Genomic DNA, 24,851 nt, shown 5'->3' with positions numbered 1-24,851 from the left:
AGGGAGAAGGGTATTCTGGCGAGATTCGGAAATGAGCATTTGCCTTGTTTGGTAGGAAGTTGCACTCAGGAAAGAGTGGTTTAGGAAAGAAAGAAATGGTTTCTTTGGAAAGGCAGAGCTGCATTGTACAGTTGGGACCTCTGAGTCGCTGTGTGGAGGGCAGAAGTGAGACAGAGACATCCGGGGGAGGCAGCGTGCGAAGCAGGGGCACAGACCTTCCCTTCCTCAGTGAAGATTCTGGGCGAGTCCAGTCGGGCCCACGGAGCTTGTGCTGCGCCCGGCAGGTTCCTCATCGCCGTCCCCTCCTCTGGCCCTGCCCTGGGCAGCCTTCTTCCCCGGAGCGGAGTGGATCATAGTAGAGCCTGTGGTGGCAGGGAGCGGGCACTCTTGGTCACGCCTCTTTCCATCCTGCTGAGGGATTCCCATTTTAGAGAGCTGGGATTGCTGGCCTGTGTGGAAGGTTTGTCTCCGTATCTAAAGTGGGCCCTTCCAGGTAGAAGCACCTCCCCCACTGATGTGCCTGCCCTCTGCTTCCAGCTGACTACATAATCATGCAGTTTGGACGCGTGGCCGACGACGTGTTCACGCTGGACTACAACTACCCGCTCTGCGCGCTCCAGGCCTTTGCCATCGGACTCTCCAGCTTTGACAGCAAGCTGGCCTGCGAGTGAGGCCGAGCAGCCGGAGCAGGGCGCTCTCGCCCCAGGACACCCAGAGCAAGAGGCTGCCCCTGTGGAGTGGTCCCTGGAAGTGTGTGTATAGATGTGTGTGGATTCACATACATGTGCGTGCACATATATGTTTGTACACCCCCACTCCCTGGTCACACAGCCCTGGTCAGGGATCATGGCTCAACTCGGGTAAGAGGTTTCGCAGAGCACAGAAGTGATCTGACGTTATCGTCCAGCCATCAGAGTCTCATTTTTGGAAATTTGCAGCCAGAATCAGCTTGACTTCCCTTTCCTGCAGACCTTCTTAGAGAGGGATAGTTCCCTCAGTGACCTTCAGTCTCCAGGTCTGCAGACTTTTTCTGAAAATGGCCGGTTCATCCATGGAGATGTGACCGTCCCCAGTTTCCAGGGTCTCTGTACTGCCCTGGGCCTGGCGGTCTTCCATAATGGGCCTGTGGTCACGAGAGCACCTGGGGGACGACTGCCTCCAGGAGTGCAGGTCGCAGCTGAGGCCTTGTCTGCTGCGACATAGCCTTTGCTGTGTCCTGCCCACAGAGGTTTGCAGAGTATCATTTACCATCAGTGGTCATTCCAAGTCCACCCAACACCTGCCTCACCCACGGGGGAGGGGCCCCGGGAGAAGTGCTCGCTCCCTGCTGTCTTTTGTCAGGGGGCAGGGGTGGGGTGGGGGAGTGCGGCGCCCATTCCCCAGAGCCAGCCGCTCCACTTGGGGGCTCAGGGGTCACCTGATCGTGATCCCCTCTTCCCTCAAGGCTGGCCAACTGGCTCCTGTCTCAGTCAAGGTGGCTGTGGTCCAATTTGTGATTAGTGATGTGAGAAATTTACAAATTGTCTTAATCGTGGTTTAGGCTGGAAGCGTGGACTTAAGAGGGGACCTGACCTGGTCAGGTCATGGATGAGAAGCTTTGACGTGGCCTTCACCTTCTCAGCCCCGAGCACCTCCCTCGATGGGTTACCGTGGAGCCATTAGTGCAGACACACCTGCCGCCCCATGGGAGGGAGAGAACCGTGTGGGTGTGTAAACCTGCCATTGTCACCGTCCAGGGCGAGGCCACTCAGGCCTCTCTTCTCAACGCAAGTGTCGTTAGCCCCAAGGCCTGGCTCCCCCAGCCAGGTCACGTCCTGTCGCTTCTGCTCGCAGATTGTAAGCGTTCTGCTATTTTGTTCAGATTATTAGCCTCTCCCAACAAATTGCATGGCTCTGCTGCCGGTTTACGGCCTGCTCGGGCACCCACATCCTGACTCAGGAGCGCCATGAGCTCCATGTTGCCGTCGGTCACCCCCAGGCCTGTCTGCTAGCCTGGTGTTGGGCGGCAGCCTCTGTTGCTCCTTCTGTTTCCTTATGTGGATGTCCTTTCTGTCCCTGCTTCCTGTCCCTGCTCCACATCGAACAGCAGTGGAAGGAAAGAGACTGGGGGTGAGCTGACCCATGGCTCACCCCCCGCATGTCCACTGCTCTGTCCTGACCTGGCGGTCATCTCAGGCTGTGTCCCTCAAGTGCCTCGGTCCTCAGGTGCCCTTCCCCCGCTGGCCTCTCCTGAGGCTGCTCGCTTGCCTCCAGCAGGGGATATGAAGTGTCTGGGGAGGGACCTGGTGGGTGGCTGATCTGACCTGCCTCTTGCCCCAACTCTGGCGCAGACACACCCCAGCCTCCTGTCCTTCCTGCTCAAGTGTGCAGGTGATCAGTTTTACATATTTATACTTTTGTATGCTTCAGAAATAAAAATGATTTCTATAAAAATGTGAGTGTTGCCATTCTTTCAGACCCCCCATCCCTCGCATGGCTCCTTCCATCACATCTGTTGTGATAGTTTCATTGCTACAGCCGTGAACTAGTCAGTTCTTTGAAGCCAAGTGAGTCTCACTGTGAGTTTCCATCACAGGAGAGCAGGAGTCTGAGGACTCATCACATGCACGACACGGCGTTTCCTGGACAGGCGATGGAGCTGAGCCTGAGACAGGGACCCCAGGGGGCAGATGATGAGGCTAAGACTGAGACGGGGGCCCCAGGGGGCAAGACGAGGGAGCTGAGACTGAGGGGGCCCCAGAGGGCAAGACGATGGAGCTGAGACTGAGGGGGCCCCAGGGGGCAAGACGAGGGAGCTGAGACTGAGGGGGCCCCAGGGGGCAAGACGAGGGAGCTGAGACTGAGGGGGCCCCAGAGGGCAAGATGATGGGCTGAGACTGAGGGGGCCCAGAGGGTGGTGCCTGCACCCGTCAGCTTCCTGGGTCACCTTCCTGATTTCCCAGCAGAATAAAACAGAATGAAGGGACTCTCAGTTCTCAGTGGTCACATTTAAGGCTTCCTTCTACAGACAAGTTAAAAGGAGTATGTTCACAAGTCCTGGCGAGGCCTTCCTGCTGTTAGGGTCACGGGATGAGTCCCGTGGAAGAAGTGGGAAGAGTCACATCACGGTGAGGGCTGGGGTCAGTCTGATGTGTACAGCTTGGGTTTTCTTTTTCACTTGATTTTTTTGCCAAAAGGTTATACACTTTTTTTTTTATACACTTTTCAATAGCCAAGAATAATATCAGTGGTCATTGATATGAAAGATATCAGCAGGTGATTTTCAAACATCTGAATAAGCCTGCAAAAGGCTCTTTAAAATTCATTTTAAATTGCAGGATAATTTCTTTACAATATCGTGTTGGTTTCCGTCATATTCATCAGCATGAATCAGCCATAGGTATACATATGTTCACTCTCACTTGAACCTCCCACCTCCCACCCCATTCCGTCCCTCTACACAAGGCTCTTTTTGAGTGGAAGGTTGGGTGAGAGAGAGAAATGAACAAGGATCAGTTCCCTGCCTTTAGATAGCAACATGGGTACAGAAATAAAGCAACGGTCAAATCGGGCAGAGGCCCTGGGTTCTGGTTCTTCTGCCAGGGATTTGCCTCTCCTGTAGATTGAGGAGTTAGAGTTATTAACATAGGATTTCCTGTCCTCACGTGAACCCAGTCCTCCCTGCCCACACCCACAGTCACCCAAGACCCCACAGCGTATTTTCAGCCATGTGCTCTGGTTCTCCCTCCTGCACAGCTGCTGTTGGCTGTTCCACTGTTTGTAGCTGGAGAAACCTGGGGAGGGGAGACTGGACTGAGGGGAGCACACCTGGGGAAGGGCGTGACCTTGCAACTGAGGAAGCCGCTTCCCAACCACTGGCCACAACTGTTCCCAGAGAAAACCCTTGGATGTTGAGAACTGCCCCCCCTCAGCCTCCAGCCCCCCTCTGCATGTCTGGCTTCACACATCTCTTGGCCAAGGGCACGTGAGCTAGTCTGCCCCTTTCCCCCCGCCCTATCAGCTAGCTGTCTTAGTCAGTGTGTGTTCTCTAAGTCTCATGGCTCTTCCCAGCTTGGGGGGCGGGGCACTGCCCGTGAAGTTTTCAGGCAAGCCCTTCTAAGCCACCGGGCTTCCCAGGTGGTGCTAGTGGTAAAGAATCTGCCTGCCAGTTCAGACAAGAGACATGGGTTCCATCCCTCCATCCCTGGTCGGGAAGATGCCCTGGAGTAATGGCAAACATGGACAAAGTAGCCTGGTGGGTTAACAGTCCAGGGGGCTGCAAAGAGTCTGAGCAACAGCACCTCCCTAAACTGTGGGCAGCTCCCTAGCACCACCTGCTGACCCAGGGGGCATGTTACAAGTGCAGTAGGGAACACAGAGTCCGAGGCCCAGACCCTGTCGTCCTGTGCTGCTGTATTGTACTAGGCACTCTGTGCTTCAGCATCAACACAGCGCTAGAAGCTCTAGGGACAGTAGTGTTTCTGGACGGTAGACAGTGGATGGACTCCAGGCAGAACGCCGGGGCTCCAGCACCAAATGCCTAGGCAGATATCAATGTTCTCATTTTTACTAGTGTCTTTTTACAAACAGAATAATGCGTCTCAGTTGACTTTTTTTTTTAGCCATGCAGTTACACAAAATGGTTTATAAATGCTCATAAAGTTTTCCAGGGACTATGGCCCAAGGAAAGGAAAACAGCATGACTTAACTAGGGAGATAAACATTCTTATTGTGGTCTCAGGCCTGAGCTTACCTTGCCTTCCTGACTTTGTACCCCTCTCTCAGTATTCTTACCTGGAAAATTCCATGGACAGAGGAGCCTGGCAGGCTACAGTTCATGGGGTCGCAAAGAGTCGAAAACAACCGAGCAACTAACACTTTCACTTTCTCCTATTGGAAGGAACAGCCCATGCCAAAAAAAAAAAAAAAAAGCCCTGAGATTAATGCAAGTTTCTGAAATATTTCAAATACGAAGTAGGCCTCCGTGGTCTTCTCTGGCTCTGCCGAGTCCTTCTGTCTATCAGGTCCACTCTCCCATGCATGGGGCCAAGCTGAGACCCAGGAGCCTGGGCGCAAGAAGAGTGAGCCACGTGGAGGGCAGACCTGGTGGGGGCAAGGGTGGAAGTGGGACTTTCCTGGTCTGTTCCAACTTTTTATTACACATGGTGGTGTAATCTAGTGGCTCTCAAACCTCGGGGTTTTAACGTCTGGTTAAGTACTATCCACCTAGATTCCGTCCCTTGTGATTTTCAGAGACTCCAAGAATAATCAGTAGTTCCCTTTCTTCCATAGTCTGGGGGCAGGGAAGTCAGCAAGGAAGGCTGTTCTGAGAGGAAAGAAGGGTGACAGGCAGAGGGGGCTGGGACTTGGGTCAAGCTTGGAAGAGTGGGTCTAGACGGAATTTCTGGGGTGCTGATGCATGCCTAGTGTGGACTCAATCAGGGTAAGACAGAAGGGTGCCCTTAGAAACACGTCCCGATTTTGCCTTTGGTCAGTCTTATGTTATCCTGTGTCACATATGGATACAAATTTTAAATACTGATGATTTCATGTGGTTCAAAAAGTGTTTATACAGTTAAAGCCTCCTCCCATACCTGTCCCCTTACTCTGTTTCTCTCGCCCTGTCGTACTCTCACAGTTGACCAATTTTAGTTTCCAGGGTATCTTTCCAGTGTTTCTTCATGCAAAAATAAAAATGTATTTGTAATCTCCCAATCTTTGTGCACAAAAGGTAGCGTAATACATACTTGGTTCAGTCCAGTTCAGTTTAGTCGCTCAGTCGTGTCCGACTCTTAGCCACCCCACGGACTGCAGCATGTCGGGCTTCCTTGTCCATCACCAACTCCTGGAGTTTGCTCCGACTCATGTTCATCCAGCCGGTGATGCCATCCAACCATCTCATTTTCTGTCCTTCTGCCCCCTTATCCTCCTGCCTTCAATCTTTCCCATCCTCAGGCTTTGGTTCAGTAACTTGCTTTTTTTCATTTAATATATCCTGGAGATGTTTCCATATCAATAAATACAATCCTTCCTTATAGAGGCATACCTTATTTTACTGCTTTATTATGATCTGTTGACACTGTTTTTGTGTGTGTGTGTGTGTTTTACACAAATTGAAGTTTTGTGGCAACCTTGTGTTGTCAGATGCCGATTATCATTTAACAATAAAATATTTTAAAATCAAAGTATGAGCATTGTTTTCTAGACATAGCAATGCTGTTGCACAGCGTGGTTACCAGGCTACTGTATAGTATAAACATAAATTTTGCCGTATGTACTGAGAAAGCCCCGCATTTGTGTGGCTCACTTTATTTTGATAGCTGCCTCATTGTGGTGGTCTGGGACTGAGGCTGCAGTGTCTCTCAGATGTGCATGTGCCTGTTTTTAGGCTACAGTATTTCATTCACTCCGGGAAGTACCGTAATGCTTTTACATAGTCCCCCATGCATGTACAGTTTGAGCACTGAGAAATTGTATCAGTGTGTTTTAAGTATATACAGTGCTGCAGGGACCTGTTATTTACTGTAATAAGTAACTCACTAACTCCCCTGGCATTATTGCGCTTGGCATCTCCCACAGTCCCAAGTTCTCCCCTTTGCTCCGCAGGTCTCATCTACCTGCTGGTTGAGCGGCTCCTTTTGGATGGCGCCCAGCTGTGCTCTCTGTCACTGCTAGTCCCATGGAACTATTCAAATTAAAATTTAGTCAACTAGTTACATTTCAAGGGCTCAGTAGCCATATGTGGCTGGCACCTACCATACTGGACAGTGTGGATAAAGAACCCTTCATCATTCTAAAATGTTCTGTCGGAGAATGTGGGTCCACAGAAATTCAACCTCAGGTTCCGAAAATGTAACCTCTGCTCACCAGGTGTCCTCTCAGTGGAAGCGGCGCTTGTCTAGCTCCCCCAGTAGAATGTCGGCAGCGTGCAGGCAAGGGCTGACATCTGTGCATCACTGGTGTCTACCTGGTACAGTGCCAAGGACCGTATCCATGCTCCGTCCTGGTGGGATGGAAACCCGTGTGACAGGAGACAGGTTCGGACGCCTAAGTGTCCCCAGGGTCATAATTAGTCTCGGCTGAACTGTTATTGTTCAAACTCCCCAGTAACCACATAATACGTGACTTCTGTTGCCTTTCGTTGCCAAAATATCAGAGTCACTGAAAATGAAACTCTTTAACAGTAAGGCTGGAGGAAGCCTTTCCTCCCTTCTGAGTTTTTTTCCAGGAAGCTCCCGAATATTGGATCCTAACGATCCTCTGGGACTCTCAGAAAAATTTCTGTCAAGAACTGTAACCAGAGGTGAGAAAGCTTCACCTCTGGGCTCCAGACAACAAGCGTCCCGTTTCAGTCTGGATACCGCATTCATTTGCATGGGCTGCTGTAACAAAGTACCACAGATGGGGTGGCTTACACAGAAATTTATCCCTCACGGTTGTGGAGGATGCAAGTTTAAGGTCAAGGTGTAGGCAGGCTTGGTTTCTCCTGAGGCCCCTCTCCTTGGCTTAGAGATGGATCCTCTCTCCATGTCCTCACATGGTCCTTCCTCTGTGAGAAGTCTTCATCCTAATCTCTTTTTACAAAGAAGATTAGGAAGGGCCCTGATCCAGGCAAGTTGGATTAGGCCAACCTAGAGACCTCGTTCTAACTTAATCACCTCTTTAAAGATGTCTCCATATCCAATCCCATTCTGATGTACTGAGGATTAGGAGTTCAACAGATGGGCTGGGGGTTGGGGATGGGGGGAGGAAGCACAAGTCAGCTCCCGGCACATACTGTCCTCCAAGGTAGACCTGGAGTCTAGCCTATCCACATTTCTCTTTGATAAAGAGAAAACAGGACTAATACTATGCTTTTCAAATTACAGACTGCTTTTATTCTATAGAGGAAAAGAAAGCTTGCAGCTTTGATAAAAGTTGGACTGTTTCGCCCTTCAATACACGATGCAGTGAAGACGGTATGGAATGAAGAGTCTTCTTAAGGGAAAAAAGCAAAAGGAAATACAGGATAGTGGCTGGGGACTGCCCTGGGAGTCCAGTGGCTAAGACTCCCTGCTCCCAACGCAGGGGGCCCGGGTTCGACCCCTGGTCAGAGAACTAGATCCTACATGCCACGACTAAAGATCCGTGTGCTGCACCAAAGACTGGGTGCAGACGAATAACTAAACACTTTTAAAAAAGCAAAGGACCCAGAGTCACAGCACTCACACTCTACCACCAAGTCAGCAGCATCCCACTTTTAAGCCGAGGGTGAGGGGGCATGCTTTAGGGGCATCTCTAAAGTAGTGCATCTTCCTCTGACCTAAAGACTAGGCAATAATCTTCTCTTGATTCTGCCCTGGTCAGCTTCGTATTAGGCTATTAAATCCAGTCATGGTTTTTTTTTTTTTTTTTTTTTTAAGATATGGAAAAATTACAGCAGGGTTAGACATATGATAAAGTGGCTAACACTCCACATTCCCAATGCAGGAGAGCCAGGTTCAATCCCTGGGTCAGGAAGATGCCCCTGGAGAAGGGAATGGCAGCCCACTTCAGTATTCCTGCCTAGAGAATCCCATGGACAGAGGAGCCTGGTAGGCTACATACAGTTCACGGGGTTGCAAAGAGTCGGGACAAGACAGAGTGACTTTCACATTCACTTTTTTTCACTTAGACATATAGTTCCAGTCACATCTCACTCACAACCCCCCATTATAAAAGAAGTACGTTTGTTATAAATAATAACAAAACGACTAAGAAAGCCCCTTAATCGTCAACCTATCAGAGATAATCACTCAAAAATACCTTTCAATTTATTTTTTAAAAACAGGATATAACACTGTAAATCAGCTATATACGCCAATATAAAATAAAAAATTAAAAAAACCCCAGGATCATCCTATATACACTATTTTTTTTTTTTAAATCCGCTTTTCCACTTATTATATCAAGAACGTTTGTCGGGTTTATTTTAAAAAATCTTATTTAAAGAATACTATCACATGGATGTGGCTGAGTTTGTTTAACACAGTATCACATGGATAATTTAACTATGACCATAGTATGGTTTGAAAAAATTTATTAACACAGTGGCTCAGCAGTAAAGAATCTGCCTGCAATGCAGGAGACCCAGGAGACACTAGTTCGATCCCTGGGTCAGGAAGATCCCCTGGAGGAGGGCACGGCAATGCGCTCCAGTATTCTTGCCTAGAGAATCCCATGGACAGAGAAGCCTGGTGGGCTTCAGTCCACAGGATCGCAAAGAGTCAGACACAACCGAAGCAACTGAGCACACATAATGTGGGTTGAAAAAACTTTAAAAATTAAAAAATAATTTTTTTAATTAAAAACATTAAAGGAAACAATGTCAAACAACACAGCTGACACTGCTGTTGCAATCCATCCTCCCTGCCTTCTGTTCTGCAGCCACTCCTGTTTACCAGACTTTTCCTAACCTCCTCCCTCCTCCCACCGTCCCCTCACGCTCCCCAACCCCCGAACCCAAGTACAGACCACCAGCCTTCCTGAGTCTTCCAGACTCAATTCAGCAAACTCTCATTTATCCTTCAAGATCTAGGTCACTGCTGCTGCTGCTGCTGCTGCTAAGTCACTTCAGTCGTGTGTGACCCCATAGATGGCAGCCCACCAGGCTCCCCTGTCGCTGGGATTCTCCAGGCAAGAACACTGGAGTGGGTTGCCATTTCCTTCTCCAATGCATGAAAGTGAAAAGTGAAAGGGAAGTCGCTCAGTCATGTCTGACTCTTCATGACCCCATGGACTGCAGCCAACCAGGCTCCTCCGCTAGTCACCTCTATAGCTTGGATTTTCTGAGCCTTCCCTTGGGTTCCTCTATGGGGCTCAAAGCTCACAGTCACTCAACAAATGGTTATTATACTAAGTAGCCAGTGCTCACCATTTGTGCCTCACTGAGAGTCCCTTGGACTGCAAGGAGATCCAACCAGTCCATTCTGAAGGAGAGCAACCCTGGGATTTCTTTGGAGGGAATGATGCTAAAGCTGAAACTCCAGTACTTTGGCCACCTCATGCGAAGAGTTGACTCATTGGAAAAGACTGTGATGCTGGGAGGGATTGGGGGCAGGAGGAGAAGGGGACGACAGAGGATGAGATGGCTGGATGGCATCACGGACTCGATGGACGTGAATCTGAGTGAACTCCGGGAGTTGGTGATGGACAGGGAGGCCTGGCGTGCTGCGATTCATGGGGTCGCAAACAGTTGGACACGACTGAGCGACTGAACTGAACTGAACTGAACTGAATGCCTGCCTGTTGTCCTGAGCTGTAGACATGTCTCATGTGGACAAGCTGTGACCAAGCCCTGATGTGTTGCATTAGTTAACAAACAGACCAGAATTTATATGCAAATGAGACCTGCTTCCTTCAAAATCTCCACCTCAAGAGACTCAATACTTTGTCAGCGATGCTGTGATGCTCAAAAGGCCACTGGGCGCTTCCCTGTGGCTCAGCGGTAGTTTGCCTATCAATGCAGGAGACAGGAGTTCCATCCCTGACCTGGGAAGATCCCACATGCTGCGGAGAAACTAAGCCTTTGTGCCACAACTACTAAGCCTGTGCTCTAGAGCCCGGACCCCACAACTACTGAGCCCTAGAGCTCGTGCTCTGCACCAAGGGAAGCCACTGCAATGAGAAGCCTGCACACTGCAACTAGAGAGCAGCCCCTGCTCGCAGTTAGTAGACAAAAGCATGCAGCGGACCCAGCACAGCCAAAATTGGAGAAATAAAATTATTAAAAACACACACCACTGGAACATCTCTCTTGGAAGTCACTTCAGCATTTGTAGCACTTTCTTTTCAGGATCTGTGGCAGTAGCTTTCTGCTTTTTCATTTTTAACTTAATATTTATTATACACTTATCTATCCCAGGCACCAAGCCGGAGCTGGCTGAAAGATAAGATAAATCGATCATTTAGTCTGTCTCTAAGGGAGTTTCTGTTTGGTAAGGGAGGTAAGATCTGGACACCCACTACAGCACAGGGTTAAGCAATAAGGCTCCAGGGAGGTTGGACCTGAGTTTTGGAAAAAGATAAAAGTCCTCTGGTTTCAACCTCCCAGCAAGAAGGGTGACTGAGGTCTGTGATTGCACCCTGTGTCAAGCTAGTATCTTTTGAAGACTTAAAAACAAAAACAAAACTCCAGAAAACAAACCCAATCGCTAAATCCATCCTGGCGTATTTAAGACGCAGACTCCCCACTTTCTGGCGATGCTCCACAATAGATCGAGTCTTCCCAGCTCAATGATAAGCTCTGAGAGGGCAGGTGCTGAGGTCTTCTCCTTCGCTGTTCCACAGTGTCCGGTGGGCGAGTGACAGACGCAGGATCAGGGTTAGACGCGTCTCCGGCCACGCCACACGCCCGTCATACTGGCATCCGGTCCCCTCGTGCGCGGCTCTCAGCGATGACCGCGATGCAGGCCGGAGCCGGGCGGAGGGGAGCGGCCGAAAGACTCTGCGGGGAGGGCACCTGTGGGCTCGCGGAGCTCCTGCGTCCTGGGCCCCGGAGCGGGGTCCCAGGTGGATGGGCCCCGTAGGGAAGAAGGGCGCAGCTGTCCGCGCGCTGGACGCCCGCCCTTTCGGGGCCGGCGCGGAGGGAGAGGCGAGCAGGAGGCCGGGCGCGAAGCCAGAGCCCGGCCCGCAGGGTCGGGAGGAAGGGTTCCGGCCTCGGCAGAGAGCGGGGGACTGGCCGGCAGGGGCGGGAACCCGGGCCGGGGAGGAGGAGGAGAGTCGGGGCTGAGATCAAAGGGGAAGCACGTGTGCCGGGCGATGGCCCCGGCCGGAGCCGGATGCCGAGGTCACAGCCGAGGGTCCCCGCGGCCGCCCCCGGCCCGCCCAGCCCGCGGCCCCTCCCCGCGTCCCAGTCTCCTCCCCGAGGGCCCGGGGCTGGGCCGCCACTCCCTCCAGCTCCCGCCCTCGACCGCGCGCATCTCATTCCAGCCCTCATTCCGCGCATTCCAGGCTTCCTCCTTTCAAACCCGAGGCCGGGGGCGGGGAGAACCCGCAGCTCCCGGCTCCGCCGCGCTGCCGCATCCCCCAGGTGAGTGGCCCGGACGCCGCGCCCCTCGGTCGCGCCGCGGGCGCTCTTTCCTTCCCGCCTGGGACCTGCGCGCCGGGCCCGCTGTCCCCCTCTCCCGTCTCCGTTCTCCCGCTTCCCTCCCTTCCGCCCTCCCGCGCGCGCTCTGTTCCCCCAGCTCCCTTCCTCTCCCGTTGACTCACCCCGCCAGGAATAGGGATCGCCCGTGCTTTCCCGTCAGTCCCCTTCTGGGAAAACTCCGCCCTCTGCTCCGCCCCGCTCCGCGCACCGGCCGCCGCGCGCTGGACACCGCGCACCGGACACCGCGCACCGAGTACCGCGCGCCGGGCGGGGCGAGCTGGGTTTGGGCCCGCGCGGAGTCGGCTCCGTCCCGCGATCCGCCTTCATCCCGGCTCAGCCGGTCGGCCCGGGGCCGGAGCCCGGGTCTCCGCTCGCCGACCCCGCGTTGTCTCTGCAGCGCCCTCGCCCGCCTCGCCGGACCTCAGCGGAGCCGCGGCTGGAAGAGCGGCGCCGCGGCGGACTCCGCGGGGCTGGCTCCGCGTACCCGCCCACCTCCCCGCACCCTGGGACCGGTAAGACGGCGGCGCGGGAGGAGCTCTCACCCGGGATCGGACTTGGGGGCGAGCCGGGCACGTGGAGTCGCGCGAACCGCGAGGCTGGGGTGGGCGCGAGGGCCAGAAGGAAGGGGAGCGCGCGGAGCCGAAAAGATCGGAGGCCGAGCCCAGGTCGCCGGCGGCCGAAAAGAGACCCAGCGCCCGCGCCTCTCTTCTGCTGGGCGCCTCTCGGGCTTGGAAAGGGTGTCCTGGCGATTTCAAGCCGAGGCGTTGCGAGAGCGGAGAGGACCTCCGCCAAAGGTCCCCATTTCCCAGGGCTTGAGAAGCGTGGTGCGCTCCGTGCTGGAGGCCAGTGAGTCTGAAGAGCAGAGCTCCACAGCCCGAAGCGAACGTTTCCCCGGAGGGCGAGCAGACCCGGGACTCGCGCCTCTGTGCGCTTGTGTGTCGAGGGGAGAGGGGGTTCGGGGCCAGACCTGGCAGGTCAGTGATGATTTCACGTGGCGTGTGACTGTGCCGCCTCCTTAGCTCCGGGTGTCTGAGGGTGATACCTGCTCACCGATGAGATCACCTACCTTTCAGGAGGCATGTTTGTGTTGAACGGGAGCGCCTTTCCACCCTAGAAAAGCGCTGTTTGTCTGTAAGCTGAGCGTCTTGGAGGACTAGCGAGATGCCACGTCTCTCAGTGTGTGTTTCCCCTGTGAGGATGTTCCTGGGCGGGACAGTCCTCCCTCCCTGCAGGAGCGGGGGCAGGACAGCGAGTCTCTGGTGGTGTCTGTGCCCAAGGAGCTGGCGGTGGTTGTGGGGCTGTGTGGTCCCCGGGCTTCATTCGCCCTGGACCCGCGAAGCTGCAGGGAAGCTGTGCACACCTGCCTCTCGCAGGCAGCTGTCTTTCTGGGGAGGTCGGTTTTGTTCTTGCCTGGAAGAGTTTAGGGAACACGTTGGTAGCAAGTTTAGGGAAGCTGAGATTCTTGCCTTTCCATGAAGGGGTGGGTTGTTGATAGTGAGACTTGGGCATGTTTGTGGGAGGGGTTGGACACCCTCCCCCCAGAAAGAGCTCATTTTGCATCTTGAGATTTGTGTAGGCAGTGCTTTTATTTTTTGATTAAAAAAAATACAATTTGTAAAAGGTACTTTCCATTTGCAGTTACAACAATACTGGCTATACTCCCCGTGTTGTACAATACATCCTTGAGTTTGTACCTGTCTGACACTCAATAGTTTGTACCTGCCCTTCCCCCACCCCTAGCTTGCTCCTTCCACCCCCAACTCCCCCACTGGAAACCAATCGTTGACTCTCTATATGTGTGAGTCCTATGTTATATTCACTAGTTTGTTGTATTTTTTAGGTTCCACATGTGAGTGATATCATATAGTATTTGTCTAGACAGTGCTTTTAAAGTTGGCTCCAAGGACAGGGGTAAATTGAACTACTGGTCCAGCTCTCCTTGGAGCCGCCTGGGGGTCAAATGGAAGGACCCTCATTCTTGTTGACTGACTGGACCACCATGTAGTGAGAATGTTTTCCTGCCCTCCTAGTGGGGAAGGCTGCCTCTGATTCACTGGGTTGACCTGTGGGGAGGCCCTTCTGGATAGCTGTTTCCTCATCTCTTCCTTTCTGCTATGCCTTCTGTTTTCTCTCCCTTTGGAGTTTTACCACTGGAAACATTTCAGAAGGTGGAACTGGATGGGGCGAGAGCCCCTGTGCCCAGGAGATGGGCAGAAGTTTGAGACTGACAACATTCGAGGAGGCTGGGGGCCGCAGACTGATCCTTGCGTTATCTCTTCATCCCATGACAAGATGCTGTGGGCATAACCTTCAGGGCTTCTTGCAAGGAAGGGCCGAGATGCCCTGAGGGGTGGGGACTCCCACTGGTCCTCCGTCCACCCTGAGGACACAGATATTCTGCTGGGAGCCACCTCCTCCTTCACCTGCTCAGGCCAGGTGTATGGGTGGGGCTTTGAGGGTGTCTGGTCTATAGATGTAGTAGAAAGGACTCAGGTTTGGGGGCAGACATAGCAGGGTATAAATCCTGACAGTTACTACCTTTAAGGCTTCGGGCTCAGTGTCCTGATGAGTAATGGGGGAGGGGTAATTAACATCTATCCAAGAAGTTTTCGTGGTGAAAATTCATTGTTGGCAGAGCGACTTGCAGCGTGCAGGAACAGCCAGTGTTTCCTAACCCTATTTCACCACAGAACCCCTTTATCCAGGAAATTTCCTGAACACCTTTGCTAAACCCTGCCCTGTCATTCATGATTATTTAGCAAAACGGATCGAGTGTTTACTGTACGCTGAACCCTGCAGGTTTCCTATCTCGGGTTTAGGAACCAGGGTAGCCAGCAGCCCAGGTGGAGGTGGGGTTTGGGCTTCGTCACTGAACAGCACAGGCTCTCCATGTTCAGATTCTGGTTTTGCCTTGACCCAGGGTGAACTTGCTAAACTTTAAAGAACTCTAATGTCAGCACCGAACCCCCCTCGTATTAAAGATGGGAAGCACTCACTATGGAGAAGAGAATAGAGATTCCTTAAAAAAAACCCCTAAAAATAGAGTTAGTATATGATCTAGCTATCTCACTCCTGGGCATGTATCGGAGAAAACTATAATCGGAAAAGATACATGTACCCCTATGTTCATAGCAGCACTATTTACAGTAGCCAAGACACGGAAGGCACTTAAATGTCCATCGATGGATCAATGGATAAAGAAGATGTGATATAGATACACAAGGGAATATTACTTAGTCATAAAAAGTATTAAGTATGAAATAATGCTCTTTGCAGCACGTGGATGAACCTAGACATTTTTATACTGAGTGAAGTAAGTCAGACAAAGACAAATACTATGTGATACCACTTACACATGGAATCTAAAAGAAAATGGTAGAAAAAAACTTATTTACAAAGCAGAAATAGACTCACAGACATAGAAAGCAAACTTATGGTCTCCAAAGGGGAAATGAGTGGGGGAGGGATAAATTAGGAGTTTGAGATTAGCAGATACACACTACTTTGTATAAAATAGATAAGTACCTACTGTAGAAAGGGAACTCTACTCAGTATCTTGTAATAAATTATAATGGAAAACAATCTAAAACATATATATATTTATTTGATATATATATTTGAATCATTTTGCTATGCACCTGAAATTAGTACAGTGTTGTAAATCAACTATACTTCAATAACATTTTTAAAAACAATAAATATAAAGATGAGAAACTGAGGCCCTGGTGGGACCATAACTTGCTTAAGGTCTCATGGCTGGTGAGTGGCAGAGCTAGGAATGGAGGTCCACTGTGGTCCATTCTGATGCCTTCTCTCTCCTGCTCTGTGGGTGGAAATGCCCAGACCACTGGCCACCTCGGTCTAACAGGTGTGGAGTCTGAAGTATTCCGCCTGGGGATGTCTTCCATCTTGTGGCTCAGATAAGCTTGTTTGGGCAGAAATACTCCCTTAGGAACTGTGGAACCTGAGAATGACCTCTGGAAGTGGGTAGGGACTTCAAGAGGTCTTTTTTTTTTTTTTTTCCTATTTTGCCGCAATGGTGTCATGTGGGATCTTAGTTCCTTGACCAGGGATCGAACCCGTGTTCCCTGCAGTGGAAGCTCGGGATCTTAACCACTGGACTGCCAGGGAGTTCACACAAGAGATCTTTAAAATGCTCCCGCCTTTCTCTTCCTGGGTCTGCAGGTCACTTAGCCAGGTGAGAAGCGTCCCTGTCCTTCCAGGTATCTTGGGATGCGGAGCACAGCCAGCTTGGACTTCCGTCCCGGCCTTGTACGGGTGACTGTCACAGAGCGTGGCAGTGGAGGACATGATGGCCTTCCTGCCGCCGAGGTTGGGCCCGGGTGGCCTGCGTGCCTTTGCCCCCTGTGACCTGTTGCTGGCAGGGGCTGAGACCACAGCTCCCTTTCAGGCTCTGAAATTGTAGCTGAACAGCTGCTGTCGGCCCCCCCTCCCGGCGGTGTGACCAGCTCAGGGCCCAGGTGGACGTGGGGGCAGCGCTGTGTCGCTGGCACAGCCTCCAGCTCTAGGATCTCATTCCAGCTTTGCCTTGACCTTTCCTGAAATGACAGTTCTTCCTACGTTTCTGGTTTTGCCATGTGGACAGCAAGGAGATTCTAGCGCACTTCCTCTCATACTATTCATGTCCATGGGGTTCTCGGGGCAAGTCACCACGACAAGGCTGTGATCCATGAAGGGGGTTAGTTAGCATCACCGACTTAACGGACATGAGTTCGAGAGCTGGTGAAGGACAGGGAATCCTGGCATGCTGCAGTCCCTGGGGTCACAAAGAGTCGGACACAACTTGGTGACTGAACAACAGCCAGCTCCTGCCAGGTGTGGTCCCCAAGCCTCAGCTGTTGCGACTGGCCCTTTGGGAAGATTTCCACTGGAACTGCAGTCCCCTTCTCCCCAGGGTGCCCACACCTTCTGGCCTTTTGCCCATCAGGGGGATGGGACTGGCTCCCTGCTGTGCGTCCTGCTGAGGGTGGGCGGGCCCCCATGGGTGGGACTCGGCTTCCTTTGACCCAAACTTCATTGGAACAATGGACTTCAGAGGAGTCACCAGGGGCAGGAAATGGAGCTGTGCTGAGGCTGGGTGACTGTCGTGGGGGAGGGGAATCACATCCGGCCTGGAGGAAAGGCAGGGCATTGGGGGCAGGGCAGAGGGCACTGAGGCCAGGCCGCTGACACACAGGGTGGGCGTCTTCTCTGCAGGGGCTGTTGACTCAGAGACCTGGGCCGCTGAAGCCCACTCTGGCTGAACCTCCTGCTCAGTGTCTTCTCAGCAGAGGTGTCCCTGGGGTCCGCCAGCCGTGCTCACTCCCACCAGAACCACGGTCCTCCCTTCCTGCCAGCTCCCTGGATGGGATGTCTGTGTGAATGGGCCTGGCTGGGATAAAAGACCAGTCTTGTTCCTTCCTGGCTGACGGCCATCTTGGCGTTGAGCCTCGAGTAATCGTTGACTGGGCAGTGGGCAGAGGTCTGGGTGGGGAGGCAACTGGTCTGGGTCAGCTGGGCGACAGAGAGGGATTATTAGGACCAGGACAGGCAGAGGGAGATCCTACCCAGAGCAGGTGGCAGGATGTTCTGGGATTGAAGCACCCTTATCTAGCCTTCATCTTTGTAAGAGCAGAGCCGACCTGGGAGAGAGCTAAGGTGGCTTCAGGAGAAGTGAGTCAGACTACTTGCTTTTCCTCAGTTCAGGTGGCCAGTGCTCACAGATCGGGTTCTGGGAACCAGAAAGAAGCTTCTGGGCCCTGGGAGGAGCCCTGACCAGTGGGAGGAGGTGAGCATGGCAGAGCAACCCACATTGTCCTGGTTCAACCCTTCTAGGGGGCAAGGCTTCCCAGGTAGCTCTGACGGTAAAGAATCTGCCTGCCAATGCAGGGGACACAGGTTCTATCCTTGGGTTGGAAAGATCCCCGGAGGAGGAAGTGGCAACCCACTCCAGTATTATTGCCTGGAGAATCCAATGGACAGAGGAGCCTGGCGGGCTACAGTCCATAGGGTGGCAAAGAATTGGACACGACTGAGCGACTAACACACACACAGAGGGCAAGACTAGTTGATATACTTCTTATGGATCCTTTACCAAATTCCAGCTCAGATGTTTGAACATTCGGTCTGGGGGGTGCTTCAGAAATGAATTTGAGGAAGCTAGCAGCCAGTGTGTGTTCACTCACCAAGTCATGGGAAAAAAATCTAATTTGGGTGTAGGATTTTCTTGGGTTCAAGAGAATTGAGCGTGTTCTGGCTGATAAGAGCGGTAAGAGGGATTTGGAGCTGCCTGAAAGAGCACCCTGTGTCCTGGTACGACCTCGTGTCGCCCTGGGGCGAGGTCTGTAGTGATGTGTCACAGGGCTCTCTCTCTCTCTCTTTTTTTTTTTGGCTTTGTCCTCTTATCAGTTCTGTGGGTGTTCAGGATAACAAGCACATAGGATGACAGAACCAGGATTCAGAACCATCTCAATTGGCTAGGAGGCTGAGGTTAAGCAGAACTCAGAAATTTAAAAAAAATTTTTTTTTCAGTTAAAATAAATACATGCTCATTATTGAACGCCAGGAAAATAAATACATAAAGGGGAAAATAAAATAATACCTAGGACCACAACTTAAGGATGAGTGCCGTTGGTATTTTGGTATATGTCCCTCCAAATTTGTGTTCATGCAAATCTGTATATTTTAGCATAATTGCAATTATACTCTATTTTTTTTTTTTTATTTTAAGCTACTGAACACTATGTGCTCAGTCGCTAAGTTGTGTCCAACTCTTTGCAACCCTCTGAACTGTAGCCCACCAGGCTCCTCTGTCCCTGGGATTCTCCAGGCAAGAATCCTGGAGTGGGTAGCCATTCCCTTCTTCAGGGAGTCTTCCCAACCCAGGGATCGAACCTGAGTCTCCTATGTCGGCAGGTGGGTTCTTTACTACTAGGACCATCTGGGAAGCCCCAAACAGTATTGTACCCTATGACAATTTATTTAACTGTGCCCTGCTGGACTTTTAAAAACTGTCTTCAATATTTAACCAGTTCAAAATTGCTTGACATCTAGTGTGTTTGCCTATCTGAAGATGAAATCTAAAAAGTTGACTTGTAAAATAGTGTGTTTAACTTCAGAACATCAATTATATAGAATAGGAACTTACTGTCAATCCTTGTGAGGAGAAAAATCTTGAGGTTTTTGGTTGATGAAGGAAGGGGAAGGGAAATGAGCATTTATTAAATGCCTACTGGATGCCAGGCAGTATTCTAAGCATCTCTCTTGAAATCTCTCATTTAATCTTTGTAGCAGCTCTGTGACATAGGCTTTGTGTTGTTTTTTTAGCCTCTACTTTACAAAGGAGGATTCCCAGGTGACTCAGTAGTAAAGAACCCGCTTGCTAATGCAGGAGATGCGAGTTTGATCCCTGGGTCAGGAAGATCCCCTGGAGAAGAGAATGGCAACCCACCCCGGTGTTCTTGCCTGGAGAATCCCATGGACAGAGGGGCCTGGCAGGCTACAGTCCAGGAGGTCGCAGCGTCGGACACGACTGAAGTGACTTAGATAACTTAGGCTACAGAGGAGGAGGAAGTTACATGGAGATTAATGTGGGATTGGGGCATGTGCCCAGGTCCATCTGGCTCTCTGCTGCGGAGACAGTGGTGTGGGAGGGGCCTGCGACAGGAGGGCTGAGGCCACTGCGGTGCTCTGGCCACACTGGGAGCCTCTTCTGGTTTTGGAGGGTGGACACACCAGACCTAGGGAGCACTGAGCTGTGGTTGTCTCGGCCAGGATGGAGCAAGGGTGGCTGCTGGCACTTCTCTCCCAGGAGGCAGCCCTCTTTTTGGGAGCAGCAGACCCCTCCATCTGATCTGCGGTCCATTTGAGGAGGGAGGACCAGGCGGACCCACATCCAGTTTCTATTTCTGTGAAGAATGTGTTCGGGATACTTCACAGGAGGTCTCCGCTCTGGCTGGGAGATAGCATTAGTGACCTCTGGGATCTCGCCTCCACTTTGTGGTCCTGGCCTGTTTCTCCACCAGTAGGGTGGGGGCGTATTTCCCATTTGGACTTTCTGGAAAATCCATCCTGCTAGAGGGAGGTAATGCCGGAGGAGAGGCTGTGGTGGGACTGCATGGCCCCCCATCACCCTGTGAAAGCTGAGTGGACAGCTGTCAGGGGCAGGCTGCCCCCGAGGCTGGGGCCGGGGAAGATGCTCTGGCTGGGGGTAGCGGCCGTGAGCAGACTGCAGAGCTGTGCCATCTGATGGGAATGTGAAATTGTATGTTTTCTGGGAGCCACATTAAAGAAGCAAAAAGAAACTGACCAAATGAGTGTTAATAACATATTATTAAGCTACTGTGTCTGAAATATTACCGCTTACTGTGTAATCAATAGTAAAACAATATAATGAGATTGTTTACGTTGCTTCTCATATAAAGGGTTGGCGATCCAGCCTGTGTTTTATACTCATCGGCTCGTCTCTGTCGCCCAGCCACTTTTCAAGTGCCCGGCAGCCACATGTGACTGGCCACTCTTTCGGACCGTGTAGGTTCACAGCTGGCCTGCTCTTTCTGCTTCTTATCAGCTATGTGGCCTGGGGCAAGTTTTCAGACTTCAGTGTGTCTTGTTTTCCACATTTTTTGTTTGTTTGTTTTTGGCCTGGCCTAGCAGTGTGCAGGATCTTTGCTCCCTGACCAGGGATTGAACCTGTGCCCTGTGCAGCAGAAGCACAGAGTCCTAACCACTGGACCACCAGGGAAGTCTCTTACCCCTCTTATAAATGGGGTCAATAATACTAACAGTGCCAAGCCCATATGGTTGATGTGAAGATTAAATTAGGCAATGTTTGTAAAGCGCTTGGTTTTTTTTGGCCTGGCACGTATTAAACTTTGTATAAAAGTGAAAGTGAAAGTTGCTCAGTCGTGTCCTTCTCTTTGTTTTGTTTTTTATTATTTATTTTTTTGCTTTTTCATTTCTTTTTTATGTCCTTCTCTTTGCAACCCCATGGACTGTGTAGCCTGCCAGGCTCCTCTGTCCATGGAATTTTCCAGGCAAGAATACTGCAGTGGGCTGCCCTTTCCTTCTCCAGAAACTTTCTATAAAGTGCTTATCAAATAAATGACCTGTAACTGGTCCTTAACCCCTGGACAGGCTAGAGGGGCAGGTGGTGATGAACTCGGGAAAGCCCTGTTGTAGGGCGACCCTGTGCTCCCTGGGTGGCCCCCTACTTCTACAGAGTGAAATGGGTTCAGATCAGATGGGCTGATCCACCGTTGCTGCAGAGGGCCGCCTCATGGGAGAGAAATGTCAGCACCCCAACGACAGGACAGGACAGGACAGGGCAGGGTCCAGACCTCAAGAGGTGTGTCCTGGGTGTCTGTCTGCTTGGGGCTCGGAGCTCTGCTGTGTGGCCAGATGCTCCACTGTAAATGGCAGGACCTTGAGTTGGGATGGGAGGCGGGGCTGCCTCCAGCTCTTGGTAGTCTTGCTGCTTGTGCAGGAGAAGAAGGGAGACATGATCAGTAGCTTCCGATACCCACCTTGGAGCTCCGCCAGCGCCAGCAGTGCCAGCTCTCTGTCTTGGCATCAACCCCCAACCCCCTGGTTGCACCTGCCCTTGGCCAAGCCACAGTGGTTGCAGAGCACCCACTGTGTGCCGGGCGCTGGGCCAGGTGTGGTGGGGGGCACCTGGAAGGGAGGGCCTGGTGTCTGTGCTCGAGGAGTGTCCCATCAGGCAGGGGAGACACCCTGAGTGGCAAACACTGAGAGCCTGTGGGGGTGCGCCAAGGAGGGCGACGGAGAAGCACTGATCGGTGCTGAGGGGGTGCCCAGGGAAGAGGATTCATTCCCACTTGGAGAGGGAGCAGCCAGGGAAGGCTTCATGGAGGAGGAGGTACTCGGGCTGACTTTGAAGGATGGGTATTTGACAGCTGTGTGTGCGGGTGTGTGTAAGAGGGACAGAGAGAAGGAGAGAGGGAGGAGGAAGCGAGTGGGAGAAGCGTCCGCGAGAAGACAGAAGTAGTAGTGATTGCGGGTCTGTGGTCATGAGACAATGGGGAGGGGAAGTGGGGGGAGATCACTAGGCTTTATGACGAGGTTGATTTGGGGGCCTCTGGGCAGAATAAGGAGGACCTGTTAAAAGTTTACTTGTCAACTTGCAGTAGAGTTTACTCCTTGTGATGTGTCGGTCCTGTGGGCTTTTTCTCTTTCTTTTTGAATTTATTTGGCTCTGCTGCTGCTGCTGCTAAGTCGCTTCATTCGTGTCCGACTCTGTGCGACCCCAGAGACGGCAGCCCACCAGGCTCCCCCGTCCCTGGGAGTCTCCAGGCAAGAACACTGGAGTGGGTTGCTGTTTCCTTCTCCAATGCATGAAAGTGAAAAGTGAAAGTGAAGTCGCTCAGTCATGTCTGACTCATCACGACCCCATGGACTGCAGCCTACCAGGCTCCTTCGTCCATGGGATTTTCCAGGCAAGAGTACTGGAGTGGGGTGCCATTGCCTTCTCCTTAATTGGCTCTACTGGACCTTAATTGTGCCATGTGGGATCTTCAGTCTTCCATCCGGCCTGCAGAACATGGGATCCAGTTCCCTGACCAGCGATTGAACGGGGGTCCCCTGCATTGGGAGTGCTGAGTCTTAGCCACTGGACCACTAGGGAAGTCTCAGTCCGATGGACTTTGACAGATGTACAGAGTTGGGTGGTGGCCACCATAATCAGGGTCCATGACTGTCCATCTCCCCAGACAACTGCCTGATACTGCAGCCCTGTCGCCCCTCACCCACTCTGCCCTCTCTGATCTCCTCTCACTCCTGTGGTCCTGTCCTCCTGTGGAATCACATCGCCTGGAGCTTTGGGCTCTGTGGCCTTCACTAGGTGGCGTGTGGGTCAGAAGACGCTGAGTTGTAAGGATCTCATTATACAACATCCCACAGTGTGCTTGGCCACTGACTGGTTGAAAGACTTGGGGTGTTTCCAGCCTTTGTTGATTGTGTAAGCTGCTATCGTCACTGACGTGTTGGTTTTTTTGTGAACACAGGCCTCCGTTTCTCTTGGATAAATACCTAGAGTGGGACTGCTGGGTCACACCGTGCATGTATGTTTAATGGTGTAAGAAACTGCCAAGGGGCCTCCCTGGTGGTCCAGTGGTTAAGACTTTATGCTTCCACTGTAAGGAGGATGGTTCCAGTCCCTGGTCGAGGAGCCAAGATGCTACGTGCCTCGTGGCCAAAAACAACATAAAACAGAAGCAATATTGTCAACAAATTCAATAAAGACTTAAGAAAAAAAAAGAGAGAGATCCGCATCAAAGAAACATCTCAAAAAAGAAGCTGCCAGACTGTTTTTCCACGTGTCGTGTCTTGCATTCCTCCCAGCGGAGTGGCGGTGCTCCCTCGCAGTATCTGTTGTCGCTCGTGGTGGTGCTCTGTTTCCCTCTGGCTTGTTTGCGCCATCCCCCAGGGTGTGTAGTAGAATCTCATCGAGGCCACGGTTTTAATTTGCATTTCCTTGTTGGCCTTTCAGGTTAGTTACTTGCCATTCATACAGTTTCCTTGGGGAAATGTCTGTCCACATCTTTTGCCTATTTTTTTCTTTCTTTCGATTGTTTTGTCTTTAATATTCTGGTTACAAGTCGCTTCTCAGATGTCTGATTTATATAGATTTTTGGAAAACTCGGTTAAGGAGGAAATTTCCGAAAGAAGATGGTGGGTTGATTCTCTTCGCTGTACGGCAGAAACTGACGCTGAGTTGTAAAGCAACTATGTGTGCTGAGTCACCCAGTCGTGTCTGACTCTTTGCGACCCCACAGACTAGCCCGCCAGGCTCCTCTGTCCCTGGGATTTTCCAGGCAGATACTGGAGTGGGTTGCCATTTCCTTCTCCAAGGGATCTTCCTGACCTAGGGATTGATCCTGGGCAGATTCTTTACTACTGAACCACTTATACTCCAATAAAAAAAGAGATATGTGTAAGAAAGCAAAAACAAAAAACCCTGTTATTTGAGAACATGGTGATTAACTTTATCAGGAATAATACTGTTTTATCATCTCATTCTTTTTTCTTTTATTATTTATAAGCTTATTATTTTCAACCTTTTAAAAATTTTTATGTATTTATTTATTTATGGCCGCTCTGGGTCTTCCTTCCGGCACAGGCCTTCTCTAGTTTTGGCGAGCGGGGGCTGCTCTCCACTTGCTGTGTGTGAACTTCTCATTGCAGTGGCTTCCCTTGTCACTGAACAGGGACTCTAAGCACAGGCTTAATAGTTGTGGCTCACGGGCTTAGTTGTTCCACAGCATATGGGATCTTTAGTTAGGGTATATGGGATCTAGTTCCCTGACCAGGGATTGAACCCAGGCCCCCTGCATTGGACTCACAGGGTCTTAGCCACTGGACCACCAGGGAAGCCCTTGTCATCTCATTCTCATCCATGGAGTTTCCAGGGCTATTTCTGTCCGTAGTCTCTAGTACTCACTACATGTCATTTTGTTAAGATAATTATTACCTTAGATATTGCATCCCAATGTGTTTGTAACAACCTGACGTCTTATTGTAAACAGTGTTCTTGTGTGCTTAGTCGATCAGTCATGTCTGACTCTTTGTGACCCCAGGGACTGTAGCCCACCAGGCTCCTTGTCCATGGGGATTCTCCAGGCAAGAATACTGGAGTGGGCTGCCATACCCTACTCCAAGGGATCTTCCAACCTAGGGATCGAACCCAGGTCTCTCCCACATTGCAAGCTGATTCTTTACCAGCTGAGCCACCAGGGAAGCTCCTAAACAA

At 51.4% G+C, this 24,851-nt stretch overlaps 2 protein-coding genes, 1 long non-coding RNA gene and 1 other non-coding gene across 11 annotated transcripts in view; 2 read left to right on the top strand and 2 right to left on the bottom strand.

Annotated features, from left to right (window-relative positions):
- Positions 1-2,433, top strand: part of TULP3 (TUB like protein 3) — a 30,312-nt gene extending 27,879 nt beyond the window's left edge. For all 3 annotated transcript variants that reach the window (XM_027968003.2, XM_027968001.2, XM_027968002.3), the window contains exon 11: positions 538-2,433. In XM_027968003.2, coding sequence (XP_027823804.1) covers positions 538-671 — 134 coding nt within the window. In that variant the 3' untranslated portion in view covers positions 672-2,433. The remainder of the gene's footprint in view (positions 1-537) is intronic.
- An 860-nt stretch (positions 2,434-3,293) lies between these two features.
- On the bottom strand, positions 3,294-12,219 carry LOC132659496 (uncharacterized). The gene is made up of 2 exons (XR_009600019.1): positions 10,738-12,219; positions 3,294-6,982 (listed from the first exon to the last, which is right to left on the bottom strand). It is a non-coding gene; the product is annotated as an uncharacterized LOC132659496 (long non-coding RNA).
- Positions 11,411-24,851, top strand: part of TEAD4 (TEA domain transcription factor 4) — a 66,060-nt gene continuing 52,619 nt past the window's right edge. For 5 of the 6 annotated variants that reach the window (XM_060413478.1, XM_042247645.2, XM_060413477.1 and 2 more), the window contains exon 1: positions 11,411-12,028. In XM_060413478.1, coding sequence (XP_060269461.1) covers positions 11,758-12,028 — 271 coding nt within the window. In that variant the 5' untranslated portion in view covers positions 11,411-11,757. Of the gene's footprint in view, positions 12,029-12,265; positions 12,598-24,851 lie in introns of those variants that run through there. The other variant, XM_027967998.3, reaches the window with a different exon arrangement.
- TRNAQ-CUG (transfer RNA glutamine (anticodon CUG)) lies at positions 20,756-20,828 on the bottom strand. The gene has a single exon. It is a non-coding gene; the product is annotated as a tRNA-Gln (tRNA).

This window comes from Ovis aries, chromosome 3, assembly GCF_016772045.2.
Source record: "Ovis aries strain OAR_USU_Benz2616 breed Rambouillet chromosome 3, ARS-UI_Ramb_v3.0, whole genome shotgun sequence".
NCBI classification, from domain to species: domain Eukaryota; kingdom Metazoa; phylum Chordata; class Mammalia; order Artiodactyla; family Bovidae; genus Ovis; species Ovis aries.
The sequence above is the reverse complement of the archived record's forward strand: the minus strand, read 5'-3'. Positions and strand labels throughout refer to the sequence as shown.